The sequence below is a fragment of the Megalopta genalis genome, chromosome 4 (assembly GCF_051020955.1).
Source record: "Megalopta genalis isolate 19385.01 chromosome 4, iyMegGena1_principal, whole genome shotgun sequence".
Classification (NCBI taxonomy): domain Eukaryota; kingdom Metazoa; phylum Arthropoda; class Insecta; order Hymenoptera; family Halictidae; genus Megalopta; species Megalopta genalis.
The window spans coordinates 5,834,617-5,852,603 of NC_135016.1; the positions used below are offsets into that span (position 1 = coordinate 5,834,617).

At 49.8% G+C, this 17,987-nt stretch overlaps 2 protein-coding genes across 2 annotated transcripts in view; both read right to left on the reverse strand.

Annotated features, from left to right (window-relative positions):
• Positions 1-8,058, reverse strand: part of dtn (transmembrane protein 132C dtn) — a 144,092-nt gene extending 136,034 nt beyond the window's left edge. Inside the window, exons 1-2 of the mRNA XM_033474364.2 lie at positions 7,878-8,058; positions 5,956-7,806 (exon numbers count right to left, since the gene is read on the reverse strand). Of these exons, the coding sequence (XP_033330255.2) occupies positions 5,956-6,052 (97 nt within the window). The 5' untranslated portion in view covers positions 6,053-7,806; positions 7,878-8,058. The remainder of the gene's footprint in view (positions 1-5,955; positions 7,807-7,877) is intronic.
• A 3,644-nt stretch (positions 8,059-11,702) lies between these two features.
• On the reverse strand, positions 11,703-17,733 carry LOC117222564 (ras-related protein M-Ras). Its single transcript, XM_033474328.2, has 5 exons — positions 17,591-17,733; positions 17,285-17,510; positions 16,684-17,006; positions 16,239-16,555; positions 11,703-16,163 (listed from the first exon to the last, which is right to left on the reverse strand). Exons 3-5 carry the CDS (start codon positions 16,871-16,873, stop codon positions 16,074-16,076), a joined length of 597 nt encoding a protein of 198 aa, XP_033330219.1. The 5' UTR covers positions 16,874-17,006; positions 17,285-17,510; positions 17,591-17,733; the 3' UTR covers positions 11,703-16,073.
• Positions 17,734-17,987: the final 254 nt, after the last annotated feature.

The following is a 17,987-nucleotide window of genomic DNA, read 5'->3' on the forward strand; positions in this document are numbered from 1 at the left end:
CGAAACCCAACGAATGCACTACTGTTCTGAAAATAATTGTGATGCACATAATTGTACACCAAGGTCGCGGTTGACATCCCAACGGGATTCAAGGTAGCGTAAGCAATTAACGCTAGCTTTACGATGCGCTGAAAACAGCTGTTTTATATTAGTTCATGAAAACAACGGTCAGACATTTAAACCGACTTTGAACGAGTGTTGTTGTAAAACATTTGTCGCAAGTACAGTAAATTCGCTCCAATTGTCCCTCAGCTTGGAGACAAAAACGGCGAGATTATTCGGGTCTCGCGGCTCGTTTTTATAGTTGCTAGTTATAAAAACGACGACTATAAAAAGAAGCCGCGAGAACTCGAATAATCGCATCCCCTCTTCCTAAAAGTTGTCCACTTTTGTTTTCAAGCTGAGAGTTGTATTGAAAAGAATTTTTCTGTATATGTTGAATAAATATAAACGAATCTTTGCAATCTGAATACAGTAATGTCTCCCTAACTGACGCTCCACTTGGAAACAGAAATGGACAATTCGGGAAAAGGAGATACGATTATTCGAGCCTTGAACCTTAACCTTATAATTGTTGACAATCGGCAACTATAAAAACGAGCTGCAACGTTGGAATCATCGTGTCTCCTCTCCCAAAATTGTCCATTTTTGTATACAAACTGAACACCAATTAGGGTAACATCAATTAGGGAAAATTTACTGTACAGTAATTTCTCGTAGCTATTCGTAGCTATAAAAATGAACCGCAGGGATCGTACAATCGTATCTTGATCGTAAATTGTCCATTTCTGTGGACAATCTGAGCGTCAATTAGAGAGACATTACTGTAATGGTAAATTGAAAAATTATTGAGCCATCATTTCGGCGGGTTCCCTAAATCTAGTGTCAAATAATAACGAGATTATAGACTCTTGATGTGAGAACGAATTGCTAGAGAGAGAGAGAGAGAGAGAGAGATCAACGAGAGAGAGATCACCGAGACAGAAATCACCGAGAGAGAGATCACCAAGACAGAAATCACCGAGAGAGAGAGATCAACGAGAGAGAGAGAGAGAGAGAGAGAGATCAACGAGAGAGAGAGATTGACGAGAGAAAGAGAGAGAGAGAGAGAGAGAGAGAGAGAGATCAACGAGAGAGAGAGAGAGAGAAATTGACGAGAGAGAGAGAGAGAGATCAACGAGAGAGAGAGAGAGAGAGAGAGAGAGAGAGATCAATGAGAGAGTGATTGACGAGAGAGAGAGAGAGAGCCGTGTCCAGGGCGATGCCTAGCGGAAGCAGTCGGCGCAGCTATTTCCGGGGCTGCTCGAGAGCGGCGGAAGACTCTCGCGAAACTTTCGAGAGACTCGGGGATCGATGGAACGCCTATAGATCTGTCGAACGGGGTCCGGTTTCGTATCGGTTTCAGCTCCGGGGAGATAGAGAGAGAGAGGATAATTTGTATCGCGGGCATAAAGGCGACGGTCTCGTTCGTAGTCCGGTGAAACGGGCACAATGAAGAAGATAAATACGCGGGATGAACGTGAATAAAATGCATCAAACAATAGGTTCCGTTCAGCCATGAATAATGCATGCTACAAACTTGAGGCGAATGGAAAAAGAGCGGAGGCTCGAATGCGGCGGAGAACGCGGCGCAACGGTAATTGATTCGTTACGACCCCGTAAACGTTCGATGAATGAAAGCTAATATCTCCGCGCGAAACAAGGCCAGCCGGAAGCTTATCTGCGAGCGGAGCGCGTTTCTCGCGGCGAGCAGAGAGGATGGAACGAACAGCCGTGAGACGCCGCGCGTCGCGCCGCACCGCACCGCACCGTTTCCGTCGGCGTTCTACGAGCGTGGACCGTACGTTAGAGCATGCGGATCACGGATGCGATCATCGGCGAGCCGCGCTCGTGACGCGCACCTCGTTCGTTTTCGAGGGTGTTTGAGAACGAACTCGAACGGCGAAGCGTTCGACTGGAGTGCCCGATGGGAATCTCGGCTCGGTGTCGTTCGATCGTTCCGCAAACGCCAGAATTTCGATCGGCGGAGGAGGCAACAAAAAAAAAAAGGAGAAAAAAGAAAAAAACGGGAGCACCGAGCGCGGCCGGCCCGATGAAAATGCCGGTCGACTGCAGGAAACTTAATTTTCGTTCGGCACGGAATCTCTTTTTCGGCGGAAAAAGCTCCCGGCATGCGCGCAATATTTTTCGTTTTCACGCATTCGGAATTCCGCGGTCGCGTTTCGACCCCGATCCAGCTTTATTTCGCGACAACGAGCACGTAACCGCGCTGGTCGAGAACACCCCAACCGACCCCCCGCACCCTGTTTTCCCCGCGAAACCCCCCCGAATTCGGGTCATCGAGGGCGTCGAAGGGCTTCCCCGGCGAAATCTGACGCCGATTCGTTACCATTTATGGGGCAGAACCGCCGCGGACTCTGCGACCGAGTCGCCACGAACGTGGTCAAAACGATCTAAAACACAGCTGCGTATCACCTGGACACGACGCGGAGATGTTATTTCTACAGGGTGTCCCAAGAATGTCTCGCAATCCGAAAATAGAGGATTCCTGAGGTAATTCGAAGCAACTTTTTCCTCGGCGAAAATGCATTACGTCGGTTTGTTGACGAGTTATTTAGGAAAAACGCTGACCAATGAGAGGCGAGCTCGGCTGGCGCGAGGCGGCCCAGCCAACGAGCGCACGAACCTCGGTTCCGCCCACTGGTTCGGTCGTCTCGCGCCATTGGTCACTGTTTTTCGTTAATAACTCGAAAACGAAGCCGCGGATTGCATTTTCGCTAAGGAAAAAGTTACTTCAAATGACCTCGTGAATCCCTCAGTTCCCAGAAATACAATAATTTTGAGACCCCCTTGTATATCGTCTCGCGCCAACTGACCTCGCCTCTCATTGGTCACTATCTTTTGTTAATCATTCTTAAACGAAGCCGCGAATTGCATTTTCGTTAAGGAAAAAGTTACTTCAATTTACCCCGAGAACCTCCCATTTCCGATTTGCGAGACATTCTTGGGACACTCTGTATATCCTTGTTCGTTTCTTGCTGCTGTAGTCAGCGTACTTATATTTTACGATCGACACCGGCGTGGAACAATCGACGGGAACTCGTCGAACATGATATCTAACGGGTTAAGAGGCTGCGCGTTGTCCGAACGTCACAAATGATGCGCGACTATTTCTTGCCATCGTCACCGTTCGTGTATCTCATCATCGACACTTTATATATATCAGTACGCGCCAATGGAAGGAATCCCTCTGAACACGAACGAACGTGCAACCCAAACAGCTGAACATCACGTGTGCACACCATCCATTTGTCAAGACCACTTCCGACTCTTGCTATCACATACTTCGAATTCTTTACGCTTTGCCGTCGATACCGCCGCAGATCGTGGGAATTTTTCCACGACCAGACCGCGGATTTGACGCAATTTCACGACGAAAATTAGTGCAGATCGTACGCAAAACATTAGAGAAAGCGTTCAACGCAACAATTTACGGTGCACTGGAACCAGCTGTTTTCTATTAGTTTGTAAAAGTAGCAAGAACAGGTTTGCTCTGATTTTGAACGACCGTTGTTGCAACGTTTGTCGCGAGTAACCCGTGTACTGGACAAATAACTCGCGAATGTAATGCATTTGCAATCGGAATAATCGTAAATTGAAGAAGTAGTGGACTCGTTATTCCGACGGTTTCCGAGAAACCGGTGTTAAAGGATTTATTCTTTTGCACTCGAAGCAACTTTAATACAAGATTTACGGAACCCGTCGAAATGACGGGTCACTAATTTTCTAATTTACGGTTATTTATACGGCGAAGGTACATTTATGAATTATTCATTCGATTTATATGTTACTTAAGGTAAATGTTACGATAATACTTGCTAAAAATCAGAATAAACGTCTTGTTGTTACCTTCATAAACTAACATAAAACAGCTGTTTTTTGTGTCCCGCAAATCTAGTGTTAACTAAAACAGTTTCTCTGTCCTATAGTATTCTCATTTCGCATAACTCACTGCATTTTATGCATCCGACACTAAATTTTGCGACTCAAGCAACAGTCACGCTCCGTAATATTGTTTCAAACGCAAACAAATTCGACGACGTTAAAATGATGTCGAAACGTGATACAACAATTTTTTATGCCAATTCGAGCGCAAAGGGTTAAAACTGCCGGCGCGTTACGTTCGCAGCTCGTCGAAACGATTCAAAAATGGGAATATGTACCCTCCCGCGGAGCCTTTTCCGTACAAAACTGCCGCGGACAATTTCGATTCCGAATCGGAAATCCGATGCCGGACGATTATACCCGCGGAATCCCGCGTCCCGATCGCGCCGTTGCCTGTAATTGCAATCGTACGCGACGAACCCGATGTTTATCGATGCTACACGGTTGTTTCGCTACGCTCCAATCTGTTTGGCTACGTCCCCCACGGCCGACGGACAAGCATATCGGTCCGACGCCCGAACGTATCTATATCAAACAAGCTCGGGTCGCATCCCTAATCGCGGCTGACGGAGGTCTAATCGAAAAATGGACGTTCCGTGTAGATCGTAGGGGACGTTAACGGGGTGACTGCGTGAACGGTAGATAGGCCGGGAACGGGCACAGCCGGGACGGTGGTAGATTGCGAGTAAAACCGGCTGCGAGGAGGAAAGAGTCGAAGAAGGGCGCGGAGGGCGAGACAGAGAGAGAACGATGGTACTAGAGAGGGAGCCAGAAGAAGAAGAAGAAGAAGACGAAGAAGAGGAAGAAACCGCCTGGATGTGTTGAAATAGAAGGTTGTAACGTGCCAGGAGTCTGATGGATCGAGGATCCGAGTGGATGAGAGAGAGAGAGCGAGAGACGGGGGGCGCGAGAAGGAGGGGTTGCACGGTGGAACGTAGGAGGAAGCAAGACGCGGGGGACGACAAAGAGGACTTCCCTGATCCCCATGCTCTCGTCACCGAGAATGTCAGCCATCTGGCATTGTACGGTGGCTCGGCTGCGACGGTGTGCCATGTCCGAGAGCGTGTACAACTCGGTGGCGCCTACCCCACGAGGTCCCCGATAGAAGCGGAATGGAACGGAACGGAACGGAACGAAAGCAAACAAAACCGTTCTCTCGGACGGCTAACTACCAACCAAGATAGCCGGCGAGTGGAATCTACGAGCGGAATCGCGGCTTTTCGACGGCGCGCGTGGTTTCTCACGACGGCGGCTCGCATCGATTCCTCGAACTGTTCGAGCGCACAGCCGGCGTCGGAGCGTCCGGAGCCTTGAAACGCTCCAAAAACGGAATGGAATATATCCACGGATTAAGAACGAAAGTGGTGGCGTCGATTACTCTCCCACCTCGCTCTCTCGCGCGCGGTATCAGTCGCTCTCTATCTCTATACCTCTCTCTTTCTCTCTCTTTTACACACACTCACACACCCTGGACCGTCTTTCTCACGCGCTTTCTCTCTCCCTCTGTCCCTTGCTCTCCGTCGCTGTTTCTCGGTCTCCCAGCGATCTCTTGAATGAACCGAGTCTCTCAACCATGGCACAGATACGACGCACTTAGTCAGCGTGCCGCACGTGCCTGTTGTGCATACGTAATGCGTATTGACACGTCGAGTGACAGCACGCGGGCCGAGTCACGCTGCGAGCAGCTCGTCGAAATCGATAGACCGAGGAACGTCGCGTCACGGTCCAACGCCGTGGACGACCGGCGATTTCGGTGGGCCGATAAGATCGGCCGGGAGGAACGACGGAGAGACGGGAGGCCTATTATCTCGTCCCCGAAATCGTTCGGTTACACGAAGAAGGCCGCCGCCGACGCCGCCAACACGAGTACGTGCATACTTCGTGTCGCCGGATTACCGTAACAGCGGCTACGGTCGCGGCCGCGTAAGCTCTCTCGCGTACGCGACGAGAGAAAGGGAGGAGGATCGGATCGAGATCGCGAAATTACCAAAGGAGATTGTGCAGACTCACCGGCAATGGCGACGAACAGAAGGAATATCCACGTATCCATGAGTAAGCTGGCGAGGCGTAGCTGGAAGCTGGTGGCTGCGATCGCGAGCTTGTCCATCACGCTTCAGGATGCAGCATCGTCGGTGCTCGTGGATCCTGCTGCGGCAGCTTCTCTCTGAACTCTTGCGTGCTCTCTCTCTCTCTTTCTCTCTGTGTGTCTCGGTCTGTCTTCAGATTGCACCGAATTCACTGTCCTTGTCACTGAATCCGTCGAGGAGGCCGGAAAAGTCCGTGACTGACCGGGGCCTGAGTCGCGTGTCGCGTCTGCTCTGGTCTCACCGCCGCGGAACGTGTCCTGACACTGTCCTTCGGTTCCGTACGGTCTCCTGCGGTTCCCCGCGGTGTCCTGCGGTGCCCTGGCGGTCCCCTACGGTTCTCCCACGGAGCAGGCTCGCATCGTTCGAGCGTATTCGCGACGTTCCGGTCGAACAGCAGCCGCAACAGTGGTTCTTGTCACGGTGATGCGACGAGATCGCGTTCACGAGTCGCGATTCCTTCGCGCGATGCGCGCGGCCCCTTGGATTGAATCGCGCCGCGTGCGCCTCTACGCGTGTCCGCCGATGCGCTGGTCCGCGCGCGTACGTATCACCCGCTCGGCCCGAGAGCTCTGGCCCGCGCCGATTTCTGGTCGGAGCGGTCTCTTTCTTTTTTCTCTTTCTCTCTCTCTCTCTCTCTCGCTCTCTGTCTGTTCGCGCTCCGAATCCGGAGATCACCGGGACGAGGATGATCGGCGCTCGCAGACGCGACGGTACGGGAGAGAGAATCTGTCGCGCGAGTAAACGGGCGAGCGAGCGAGCGAGCGAGGCGTGCACTCGTGCGGGCGACCGTGGTGTGCTCTCACCGCCGCGTTGCCCGGAGTATTGACCGACTCGGCTCGGCTCGGCTCGGCTCGACACACGGTGCGCCTTGCTGCGGGCCAAGACCAGGCGGGGAGAGATGCGGCGAGGGCGCCTGCTCTCCGACGACCACGACTACTGTACGCTCGAGCTGCGCGCGCACTCCGGCTTCCAAAGCTCGCGAGAGCGGTCCCGACGAACCACCTATACCTATACGCGGCGGGTTACAGCCGATTCAACCATTCGACGGGCCTTGGACGGTTCCTTTTCCCTTTTTTGCTTTTTTCACCGAGTCTATAGTACTCTCCCTTCCACCTTCTCTACCCTCCCTCCGTCTCCCCAACCCGGCCGGACTCGCTCTATCTGTCGTCCCGAGACCTGTCGTGCTCCTTCGCGTACGCGACGTTACGTCCGGCCACGGGTAAACAAACGACCGCGCGACCCCGCGATTACACGCGCGAGCTCGCGGATTTTGCGTCTAGAACCTTTGCGACTCTAGGATTTTTCTCTGTTAGATTTCCTCGATTCGGGTCGGATCTAGTAACCGGAGCTGAGCTGCAGCTGTGTTCCAGAAGAATTTAAAGTAAAAGAACGCACAGAGTTTTACGCTGTTCAACGCGCTGGAACCATCTGACCCTAATTAGCAATAATGTACATTGTTCTGTAGCAATGACGAAGTCGCATTTACTCGAGCCTCCCGTACAATTTGTACCGCAACGCAAGCTTCGGCGAAGAAGATCGCCCAGGAATGTCTATAGTTTCGCAGTTTTGTAGCATCCGGAACTGTAAGATCCGGAAATTCAGAAGTCCAGAATTCCAGTCGTTCCGACTTGTTTCGGTGGTTTCAGTGTCAACAAGCTCTATTATCCTTCAGCGCAATTTTCTTCGCAGGTTCCTTTTCTCAACACTTGCTCAAAGTGCAACTGCACCTTTCTTGAAACAGAACTGCACATTCTTCTGGAAGTGGCACGATTCCCTAAAACATTGAAAATTTATTAGGCTACGATACCAACAGAGAAAAGATGTATATCATATGAGATATCTTACTTCGTTCGCAGAGCTTGTTGAACAGCGTGAAATTTCGTTCGGCAACATTTTTTTTCGAAATTCGTCCGTGACGGGAGTCCCGCGAGCTCGACCCAGTTACCAGACTCACCCTGTTTGATGCCCCTAAGAAACCACCTTCTGCCCTCCGGAATCGCTGAGCCAGGCGTCCAGAATAGAACGGATGAGTAACTCGGCCGTTCTGAAAACAAAAAGGCACGGTGTAGCGCGTCCGAACGGGCGGGACGAGAAGGCTTCCACGGAATCTGCAGTCATCGCCGAAGATGGAACAATTCGCGAGTCGGAAGTATTCGGAGCTGATAAGCGTTATCGCGACGCGGCTCGGCGGCGGCGGATCGGTCCGGGAGCCGGATAAGGGGGCGTGTAATAGACCGAACGAGTCGCGGCATGATGGATGATTGTATAAACAATGGCAGAGCAAACGTCGCTGCACGGAGAACCTGTTTACCGGCAACGAGGAGATCGAGCGATAACGCGCTATCGTCCGGCGAAGAAGTAGCCGCGCACGGAAAAACGAAAAGTTTGCTGACGCTGACGCAACAATGTCCCACGACGCCGCGCGACGAGCGCCGTTCCGCGGTGTTTCTACGTGTTCCCCGAGCTGTACGTGAACGAGCTTGCTACCTTAAAGCCCCGTACACACTATGTATATCCTCGGCGACTCGAGGAACCGCCGCGACGTAAGATCGCGATTTTCGCAGGGCCGAAAGATCGGCCAAACTTCGCCGCTCCGGCGCGGATCCTAAAGCCGCAGAGAGCGTCTCTACAGCCGCCTGTGGAAGAGCCCTTCCAGGGCTTTCGCTTCGCCCGCATTCTACGGGAGGCCTGGAGAAAGCCCCGAGATGCCTCACAGGTAGCAGTTCGCCCCGAAGCGACGCTAGATCGCCGAGAGATTAGCGGAGGCGCGCGTCGCTCCTCGGTGTGCACAGGGCTTTAGTGAAAGAGACGCGATCCCCTGGTTGTCTTTTACCGTTTCGCGAATAGTTTACGACCTGGGCCGCGTTTCCGGCAAGCGAGCGGCAGTTTAGGTCCGCGATTTCCGCGAACGGGCACGAAAGAGCCGAGGCTGAATCGCCGAGGGAACGGTTGACACGGGGAAATCGAACGATACGCGGTGCACGGTGCACCGGTAGTTTCGCCGGTCGATACGCGGATATCTCCGTCCGGCGAACGCAGATCCGATCTCGGGGAACGGGCCGAACGCCTTCCGGACTTCGGCCCGAAGAGATCTACGGGCCGGATAAGGATCCGGCCGGCAAAGATCCAGCAGGTTGTTCCGCGCGCGCGGCGACCAAGGGCCGCTTCCCTCTCTGGTCCCGCGGGCCGTTCTTCGACCCCGGCGAACCTTCTTCTGGGATCGCGACGAGGCGCGGGCACCCGAGGGTGGCACCGCAAAGAAACGATCGGCGCGCCCGATTTTATCTCGCTCGAAACTATCGAGCCGTGAGGCACCCACGGGGCACCCACCCCCCTTCCTCGCCGGCGACAATGGCGTCCGGCCGTAGTTAGTCGCACGCGACCAACCGAGCCGGGCTAACGACCACCGACCCAGCCGCCCAGCGGGGTTCTTTTGTTTAACCGAGTCGTTTATTAATCAATCGCGTAGCACGGTTCGCGCCGCTCCGCAAAAGAGTTGCGCATTTGACGGTCAAACGGTTCCACTTTTCTCTTTCCGACGCCGATTTTCAGAGCCGACCGACTACCGACCGGCATCCTTTGATCTCCCGGAAACGTCTTGTTAGGAGCGCAGATCTCTCTCTCTATGCGCGATGTAATTTGCCGTGCGCGCCCGTTGGAAACGCGAGAGCCGGAGAGCGTTCAATTACAGGAGGAACTAGACGCGGCCATGGATACCCATCGAACGGAACAAACGTCTCCAAGGAGATTTCAAGACTCTCGCGACTTCCTCGGGAAAATTACTCGGCTCCGATTCCATTCGGAGCGGCGCTCGCATTCGAGTCCGTTCACCGGTTAACATCTACACCCTTCCCCCCGAGGCTCGCGCGAGTATAATAATTACAGGCGTGCATAAAACGATCCTCCGCCGCGGCACGAACGGAAACGCGTCACGCGGATAACTGGGATTATTGCGCGCGGAGCGGAGAAGCGCGCGGTTTTGTAACGCGCGGATCGCGCGGCGGAGGACCGTCCGAGCGGCGCGAAATTGGGCCGAAAAATCGACGGGAATATCGCGGGGATGAGATGCGCGCATCGATAAGAGTCGATCTAATCAACAGGTCGGCCCACGAAAACAACGATATCGACGCTTTTATCAGCCGGCTATTGGGAACAAAAGTGATCTCTATTTGTCGGGGAGGGAAAAAAAATCGCTCTCGTACGCGGAAGATTATACGCGCGCGTAGCACACAATGTTCTCCGCGAAGTGTTAATTGCCGTCGTGGTAACAAAATATGGACGTGTGTACACTGTGAAAGAATAATAGCCGCGCGGAACAATAGCTCGGCACCGGCTATTCGATGCAGCTGCGGCGAGCGCTATAATGGTCCGATTTACATTAATGGGACCACCGTGTCAATAGGTCGATGCGTTCCGCGATATGCCGGACCGATTGGTATTACGATTCGACGAATATCAATGTCAATAAACGGGACTCGCTCGGGCGCACACCGTGAATCGGGTAAATCGGAAATCGCGGATGCTCGCCCGCGTTTCCCGATGAATTGCTCGCGGCTACGCGCTTCCTATTAAAACAACCGTCTCTCGCGAGCGCGTGCGCGCACTTGAAACATTATCGTTAAAGCATTAACGACGAGCGTACGGATCGGGGCGGCATAACCGGCGATAATTAAAACGATTCGAGGACGGCGACGAGGGTTTTTGAAAGCGTTTAATCGGCGAAGACGCCGTTTCGACGCCGGTACTCGCGTCGACGCGTTCGCCGGGCACACGATTTCGCGGCGTTTAACTCTCTTAGGCGACCGCTGAATGTGTCGCGTGTGCCTGAATGAAACGTATGAAAGCCGTTTGACAGAACTCGAGGCGACGCCTCGGAAAGAAGGATATCGAAATTTTGTAAAACTTGATGATTGGGAAATTCGAGGAGGAGCTGAAGTGAGAACCGTTCAGAGAAATGGAAGAAATATTGAGAAAAATATTGTCATTCGTTTATTTGTTGCAGTATATAATTGTTGGTTAAATGTGCTATCATTTCGTTCCACTATATTTCCATAAAAATTCTCTTTTTCTCAAATGAAATTGTTTAGTATCTTTAGTGTATCTTGCAAGTTCATGTAAAAATAAAAAACCTTGGTTGTAATGTTAAATAAATGAAAGCGTTACGTTAATTTTAAAGTGGGCCATCTTTTCGTCGCGAGTTGTAAATCGTAAATATTTTTTCGACTAAGAAGCAATACGAATATCAGTTTAATTTTTAATTAAAAAGGTCTAACCCCTAAAACCTAACAAATAGATTCCATAAAATAAATCTAATATATTGCAAATTCAGTGACGGTCGCACAAGAATGATTATACTAAAATGTACAATGATCTAATACAACCAAATAAGTTACCCCTGATGTCGCGTCAACAAATTTACTTATAATTCCACGGGAAGATTAATTGTTAAATGCTCCAAGTCGATAGGAAATAATGATACTAATTTTAAGCAAGTGTCACAAAATATATATATTCGTGTATTATTATCAATAAATGTCGCCTCTTCCTAGGGGTGCATGAGCACCCCACACGGATACATCCGTGGCACAAATTCGCGCGCGTACTGCCGGGTTAATTAGACCTTCTTTCCGCTTGTACGATGGGACAGGTGAATCAAACGAGAACGCAATCTTCCGTTTCCACGTTTTCTTCATTTTTTTTTTTTGTAAACACGTGTTTATAATTTATTATCAATTGTGTACTCCATACAGTGACCTGCACAATTAGTGACACGCTTGCACGCACGCATCCACCTAGGCATTCTCTCTCTCTTTCTCTTGAGAAAAAAAATATACGCACGCTAACGTAGCGTTCGTAACACACGCGCACGCACACATACATACATATTTATCTCCATACATATGTATACACGTATATACGCCAGCACGCATATAACGTATTTTATGCCGGTATCTCTCGTATATAATATAAGTATATATAACTATCGTCGGGGAGGGGGGAGGAATTTCTCTGTGTTCTCCGTTTCTTCTCCTTCCACTCTCTTTCTCTCTCTCTCTCTCTTTGTTTCTTTTTCTTGTTTTTTGTTTTCTGTTCCTTTTCAAAATATATATGTACATACATGTTTCCGTAGCTACTTATGGGACAAGATCGAGCAACGATCGTACTTCGTCTTAAATCTTATTACTCTCTTATTATACGCGTAGTTTCACCGTTTCCTGTGCGTCGTTTATATATGATTTGTTCTTCGTTTTCATTCCCGTGAGGAGTCGTGGTAGTACATAGCGTTACAGACACGTGCGGCGATTCTTCTCGGTGTGTCTCTACGGTGTCTGTGTGTGTGTAGTAGTAGTAGTAATAGTAGTAGTAGTAATAGTAGTAGTAGTAGTAGCAAACACTGGAACAGGAGGAGGGAAACGTGGGCGCGAAGTCAGTGTGTTCGTGTGCGCGCTGTTTTGTGTATGTGCGTACCGATTTACGAATTCTCTCGTTCCTTTCATGATCGGATAACAATAATTTAAACAATGATATCGCGTTGGTCGGTCTTCCAATATTTCGTCGAAAAAGGAATACACGCGCTCAGTCTTTCATCCTCTACCTCTAACTCTCGCACACATTCTCTCCCTCTCTCTCTCTCTCTTTCGCTCTCTCTCCGTTTCTATCGTTCTGTTTATGGCATGGATGAAGCTGACTTCGATGGCTCTCACAACCACAGCATTCACAATATCGTATCTCCTCGTACTCGGTATCACAATGATTCGACGTATTGACTATTTTACAGATAGATAATCCCTCGCTCTCGCGTATCCACGTTCTTCTCCGGACTTTTTAATTTCTCTAAAAGCGTGCGCACTAATCTCACGAATCCTCCGGCCACGCCGAGCTCCGCCTCTTCAGCCCCGAAGAGCCTCGGCCGCTGAACGTGTGCAGGGTTGTATCTCTTGGTCGTCTCTAATTGTCGTGTGCCTTGCGTTAGATTCTAACCGCTGGTGAGCCTCCGTTTCCCTTTGTGTTTCCGCGATCTCGCTCTCTCTCTCTCTCTCTCACACCTTCTCTCTCACACATACACATACTCCCTCTCTCGTTTGTATGGACGGCGATAAAAACGTAGCGCTCTTGTTACAGATTATTATAGAAGATGCGAGGAACGCTAAATATCCTGAGTCTCTGAAACGTTCTGCACCCCCCCGTTCCACCCTAATCGCGATAATCGCTGCTTTCACCGTGGAAAACCCGAGTCTCGAAACTCCAGAGTGAAACAAATCATTTGCCATAGTGCTTCGAAAGATAAACCGACGTGTTTCCGATTTACTCCGTGGCTTTTTTTACTCCGTGGTCGATCCAAACACGTCGCGCCACCGTGGAAATACCGCGGGGAATCGTGGCGATTCGTTTAGGATAAACATCGACGAGTCCGAGAGGTTCGTCGTCGGACCCAACGAGATTTTGGCACACCGAAACACGGGCCTCGCGTTCAAGAACAGCCGATCGGCGACGAAAATTGGGGATGTCCTCGCGAGCTCGACGACTCCCCTCTCCCCCCCGGGCGCCCATCGGACTGCTCTGGGTGCCGCGTAAACGGAACCGCGTAGCGTTTCTCCGACGTCGATAAATGTTCGCACGATCGCGCGTCTCGACTTTTAAACTATTCATTGAGCTTTCTCGCGGTGCAAGAGATTACGTCGTTCGTTCGTTACATTCGTCGCGGGGCTCGGACGAACGTGAAGTCGACTCGACGACGAGGCTCGACCGGATCCAATCGGAAAACACGAGGGCGACGCACGCTCGGGCCGCGAACAATTTTCTAAACGAGAAACAAGAAACGAAATACCGAGAAGCGTTGCGTTCTCCGTTCTATGGCGACTCTCTTTACCCCTCCACCCACCCCCCGGATCGTCCCTCGTCCCTAAAATCACTCCTCGCGCTCTGTACAGATTACATTAATCTCAAGGCAAATATGTTTCACTGTTAGAATAAATCGGTTTCTGCGCCAAGACGTTTTGTGCACGATTATATTATTTAAATTGTTATGCAATGTACGTTACGTATTGTTATAATGTATGTATATCGTATCGTAAAATCACTACGCAACTTCTCACCGATCCTACGGTGTAGGAAAAGCACTTTGTGCGTACGCTAGAAACGCGCGACAGGTCGAAGCCCGCGGCTACGACCGGGTGTGTGAACGAGGACCCCGAGTGTTGACTTCCGGTTTACAAGACCCTTTAACCCCTCGCTGGAGAAAACGAAAACGAACTCGCGATTATGCGGTCGCGTTGCTGCGCCTCCTCTCCGCACGCTATAAATAACTTCGGAACTAATTATTATTCGTTTCACCAATAATCCGCCCGAGCCGCTCGCGCTCGTCGCAGCTCTTCCCTTTCCCCATCTCTCTCTCTCTCTCTCTCTCTCTCTCTCTCTCTCTCTCTCTCTCTCTCTCATACTCGTCCTCTCGCATTCTCTCTCCTTCTCTCTTTCTCTCTCTCTCGTATTTTTGTTCTCCCCTCGTTTCCACGTTTAAATACTAATGTAGGCCATGGCATTATTTTTCTTAATACATATAAAAAGGTCCGACGTTGATTAAAGTCCGCGCGCATTGTGCTCGACAGGACGCGAGCGCTCGAAATCTAGACTATAACCGGTGGAAAAAGTAAATGGGCGCGGCGATAAATCGTAATTTTGTCGGTGTCACAGAGAGCAACGTTCTCTCTCTCTCTCTCTCTCTCTCTCTCTCTGCTCATTGCACGATGTCCAAATAAAACGGGGCTACCTAATAATGCACTAGTCTCGCGGCTCGCGCCATCTACGATCAATTCATTACGTGTACGTGGGTGTTTGTTCGTCGGTGTTCTTTTTTTTGTTTTTCTCCTTTTATCTATTTTTTGTTCATCGGACCTCCGAGTGCACGAAAGCGATTAATCTAGTAGCAGAGGCTTCTCTCTCTCTCTCGATACTTTGCTCTTGTTGTTTTAGTAATTTTTTTTTTTTATTTGTTCTCCTTGAATGTTAGTTTGCTCGTCGGGCGCCGGTCGCCGAACGCGATTTTTTTAATCGTTAAAGGGAACGGACGACTTCGATTGCAAATCATGTTCACGTCGCTACGTGACACTACCTATGGTACTCTCTGGTGTGTTAACAAGCGGTTCGATTAATGCCCGACAGAAACGTGGAATCGACACTTTGGAAAAAGTAACAAGACAAATGAATGTAAGGACGAAATCGAAGCGGAAATCAGTCGGAAGAGTCGCTGAATCGAAATCGAACGGAAATAAATACGCTTAAAGCTATAATCCTCGACAGCTGTTCAAAAGGTGAGTCGTGTCGATATACGAAACCATTATAGTCATTTCATGACAAGAGACGCGAAGAAGTTAAAAAGATTCTCTCTCTCTCTCTCGCTCTAACTTTCGCTCTTTCTTCCACTCACTCTCCTATCTCTCCCTTTCTCACTCTAGAATTATGTATGCATCGTGCAATAAAAAACGCTCAATTCCATAGTGTTTCGTCGATGGTAGAAAATTGATGTGTACGCGCGTACTGAGACCGAGGTCTCGTGTTGTCGAGATGATGAACAGTCAATATGTATATATATATATATATATATTTATATATATCTCCGACGAATCTCTTTCGTTACATGTTATCTTCTTTTTTTTTCTTCGTTTTCTCTCTTTTTCTTATGTCTTCGAGTCTTAAAACCGATGTTGAGTTGGTTTTATTTTATCGTTTTTAAAAAATCTAGTCACGCCTCGGAGATGGATGGCGTTCGTTATCCTTTCGAATGCATCTCTTATCGTTACTATTTTGTACAATTATTATACAGGGGACGGGGGGAGGGGGGAAGGCGTGGGGAGAAGGGGGATATCGATCTCTCGTTAATGCTACGAAATAATAGGTGAATGGATAAACAAAACGGAAAAATCGTTCACGAGTACCTATATACGATGGAGGACAGAAGATCCGTATTTTGTTTGGCAGGTGCGTCTCGCTTTCCGGAACGAAAGCGACCCTGTGCGCAGACACCTCTGACACTCTCCTCCCGTCTTACAGAAGATTACATTTCCCCAAACATCTCCGTTTCCTCCGGTTTTTCTCCGATTCGGTCGGCGGCTGATTTCGGATAATACGAACGACCTAAGATAAAATGAAAACGATCTCTGTAACCGTCGGCGAGAACTGATCGGGAGAGCCGATTCGCTCTGTCCCTACCTCGTGGAATGCTGCGTCCACGTTCAACGGTGGATCTTTGGCAGAGGTTTCAATGTAAGGTATACCCAGACGTTGAGCCAGCTCCCTTCCTTGCTCCTCCGTGACCTTCCTCAAATGGACCAGGTCGACCTTGTTGGCCACCAGAAGCATGGGATACACGTCTCTGTCGTTTACCCTGAGTATCTGGGTGTAGAAATACATGATATTCTCGTAGGACTGTTTGTCAGTCACAGAGTACACTAACAGAAACCCGTCACCCTTGCGCATGTACTGTTCGCGCATGGCACTGAACTCTTCTTGGCCCGCTGTGTCCAGCACTGTTAGGTACAAGAAAACATTCTTTGTTCGTGTACCTTGTTCGGATACGTCGAGCATAGGCATAATGGCAGACGCGCGAACATAGGCACCTAGAGATGCGAGTATAAGGGTACAGAGTCGTACTCACCGTCCAGAATACACCATTGCTTGTCTACCTCTGTATGCTGTATGTAACTGTCCTCGATGGTGGGATCGTAGTCGGTGACGAATAGCTTTTGAAAGAACTGTATGGTGAGTGCACTCTTTCCAACGCCTCCATCTCCTACTACGACCAGCTTGAAGGTCATAAGGTTGTCATTATTGGGAGGACGTGTCATACCGCCTTTTGCTCTCCCACCCCCTCCCCCGCTGCTCTGCCTTCTTCTGCCTATTCTGTCAACTGTTCTGATGTATTCTCAGCAGTGTACCTGCCCTTTAATTGTCGAGCTACCGCTGTCTGGCCAAGGTACCCTAGAAACGATCCGCTCGTTAACAATCGGCTGGTCAACACGACGAGGGAAAATCGGAGTCGCTTGACACCGATGTTAATGGTTTTGTTTACGGGAACTTCGAGCAACCGAAACGTAATGCACGTCGTTGCAATGTAGCGGGTGTGTCAATTACACTTAATAGGACAGAATTAGAAGACAGGTTTCGGGACGCGCGAACACAACCCGACAGATTGCAACGTCGTTCGCTTAGGATGCTAAACGGATGCTACAAGCCGCGAGAAAACAAAGGCGTCTCACCTTACATGATCTGCCACTCCTGCTTCGCGTTCTTCCAGCTGTCAGTCTGGGCCACTGTGGGCAACATTCGTATCGGTGTAGACAAGCTGTGTTTGTGTAAGCTGCCAACGTAAGTGTTGTGCACGATAGGCCGAATGTACTTTCGCGACCATGCGCGCAAACATTACTGTCGTACCAGCGGCTGTTTCGGACAACTTCAGGTTGCTCGCGAGCCAACCCCCGATTTCTGTAAACAAACAAAAGATCGATCGATCTCAGTCGCCGGTCTACGATACCTGTTCATTTTATCGGAGTCCAATTACTGACCCTGGAGCGATTTTTACTATCCAAACATCGTCGACTGTTCGCCGTCCACTGTAACAAATCGTGCCAGTGGCGACGCCTGGCAAACAGCAAACCGAATCGAAAGAGTTGACGTTTTTTGCCAGTAGTTGATCTTTGCCGTGATTACTTTATGTATAACAATTAAAAATACGAATAACAATGCCACGAAGGTAGCACGTGCGGTGCAATCAACTAAAATAATTCACATCGCGATATTTAAATCGTATAATTAGTTCAAACCAGTTCGAACCAACCGCTGCCTATCCTCTGGCGGAGCGTCGTCCAACTAACTTCGCAAGCAGTCCTACCAATCACGTTGTCTCAACGAAAGATGAATGAAAAATGCAAGAAGGAATAAAAGATTGTACTCGAGATCTCT

Coding starts and splice junctions, on each gene's coding strand:
- LOC117222564 (XM_033474328.2), bottom strand. CDS start 16,873: ATGACACGTCCTCCCAATAATGACAACCTTATGACCTTCAAGCTGGTC. Junction 16,556..16,683: donor GCAATGGTGTATTCTGGACG/GTGAGTACGACT, acceptor TGTACCTAACAG/TGCTGGACACAGCGGGCCAA. Junction 16,164..16,238: donor TGGACGCAGCATTCCACGAG/GTAGGGACAGAG, acceptor ATTTTATCTTAG/GTCGTTCGTATTATCCGAAA.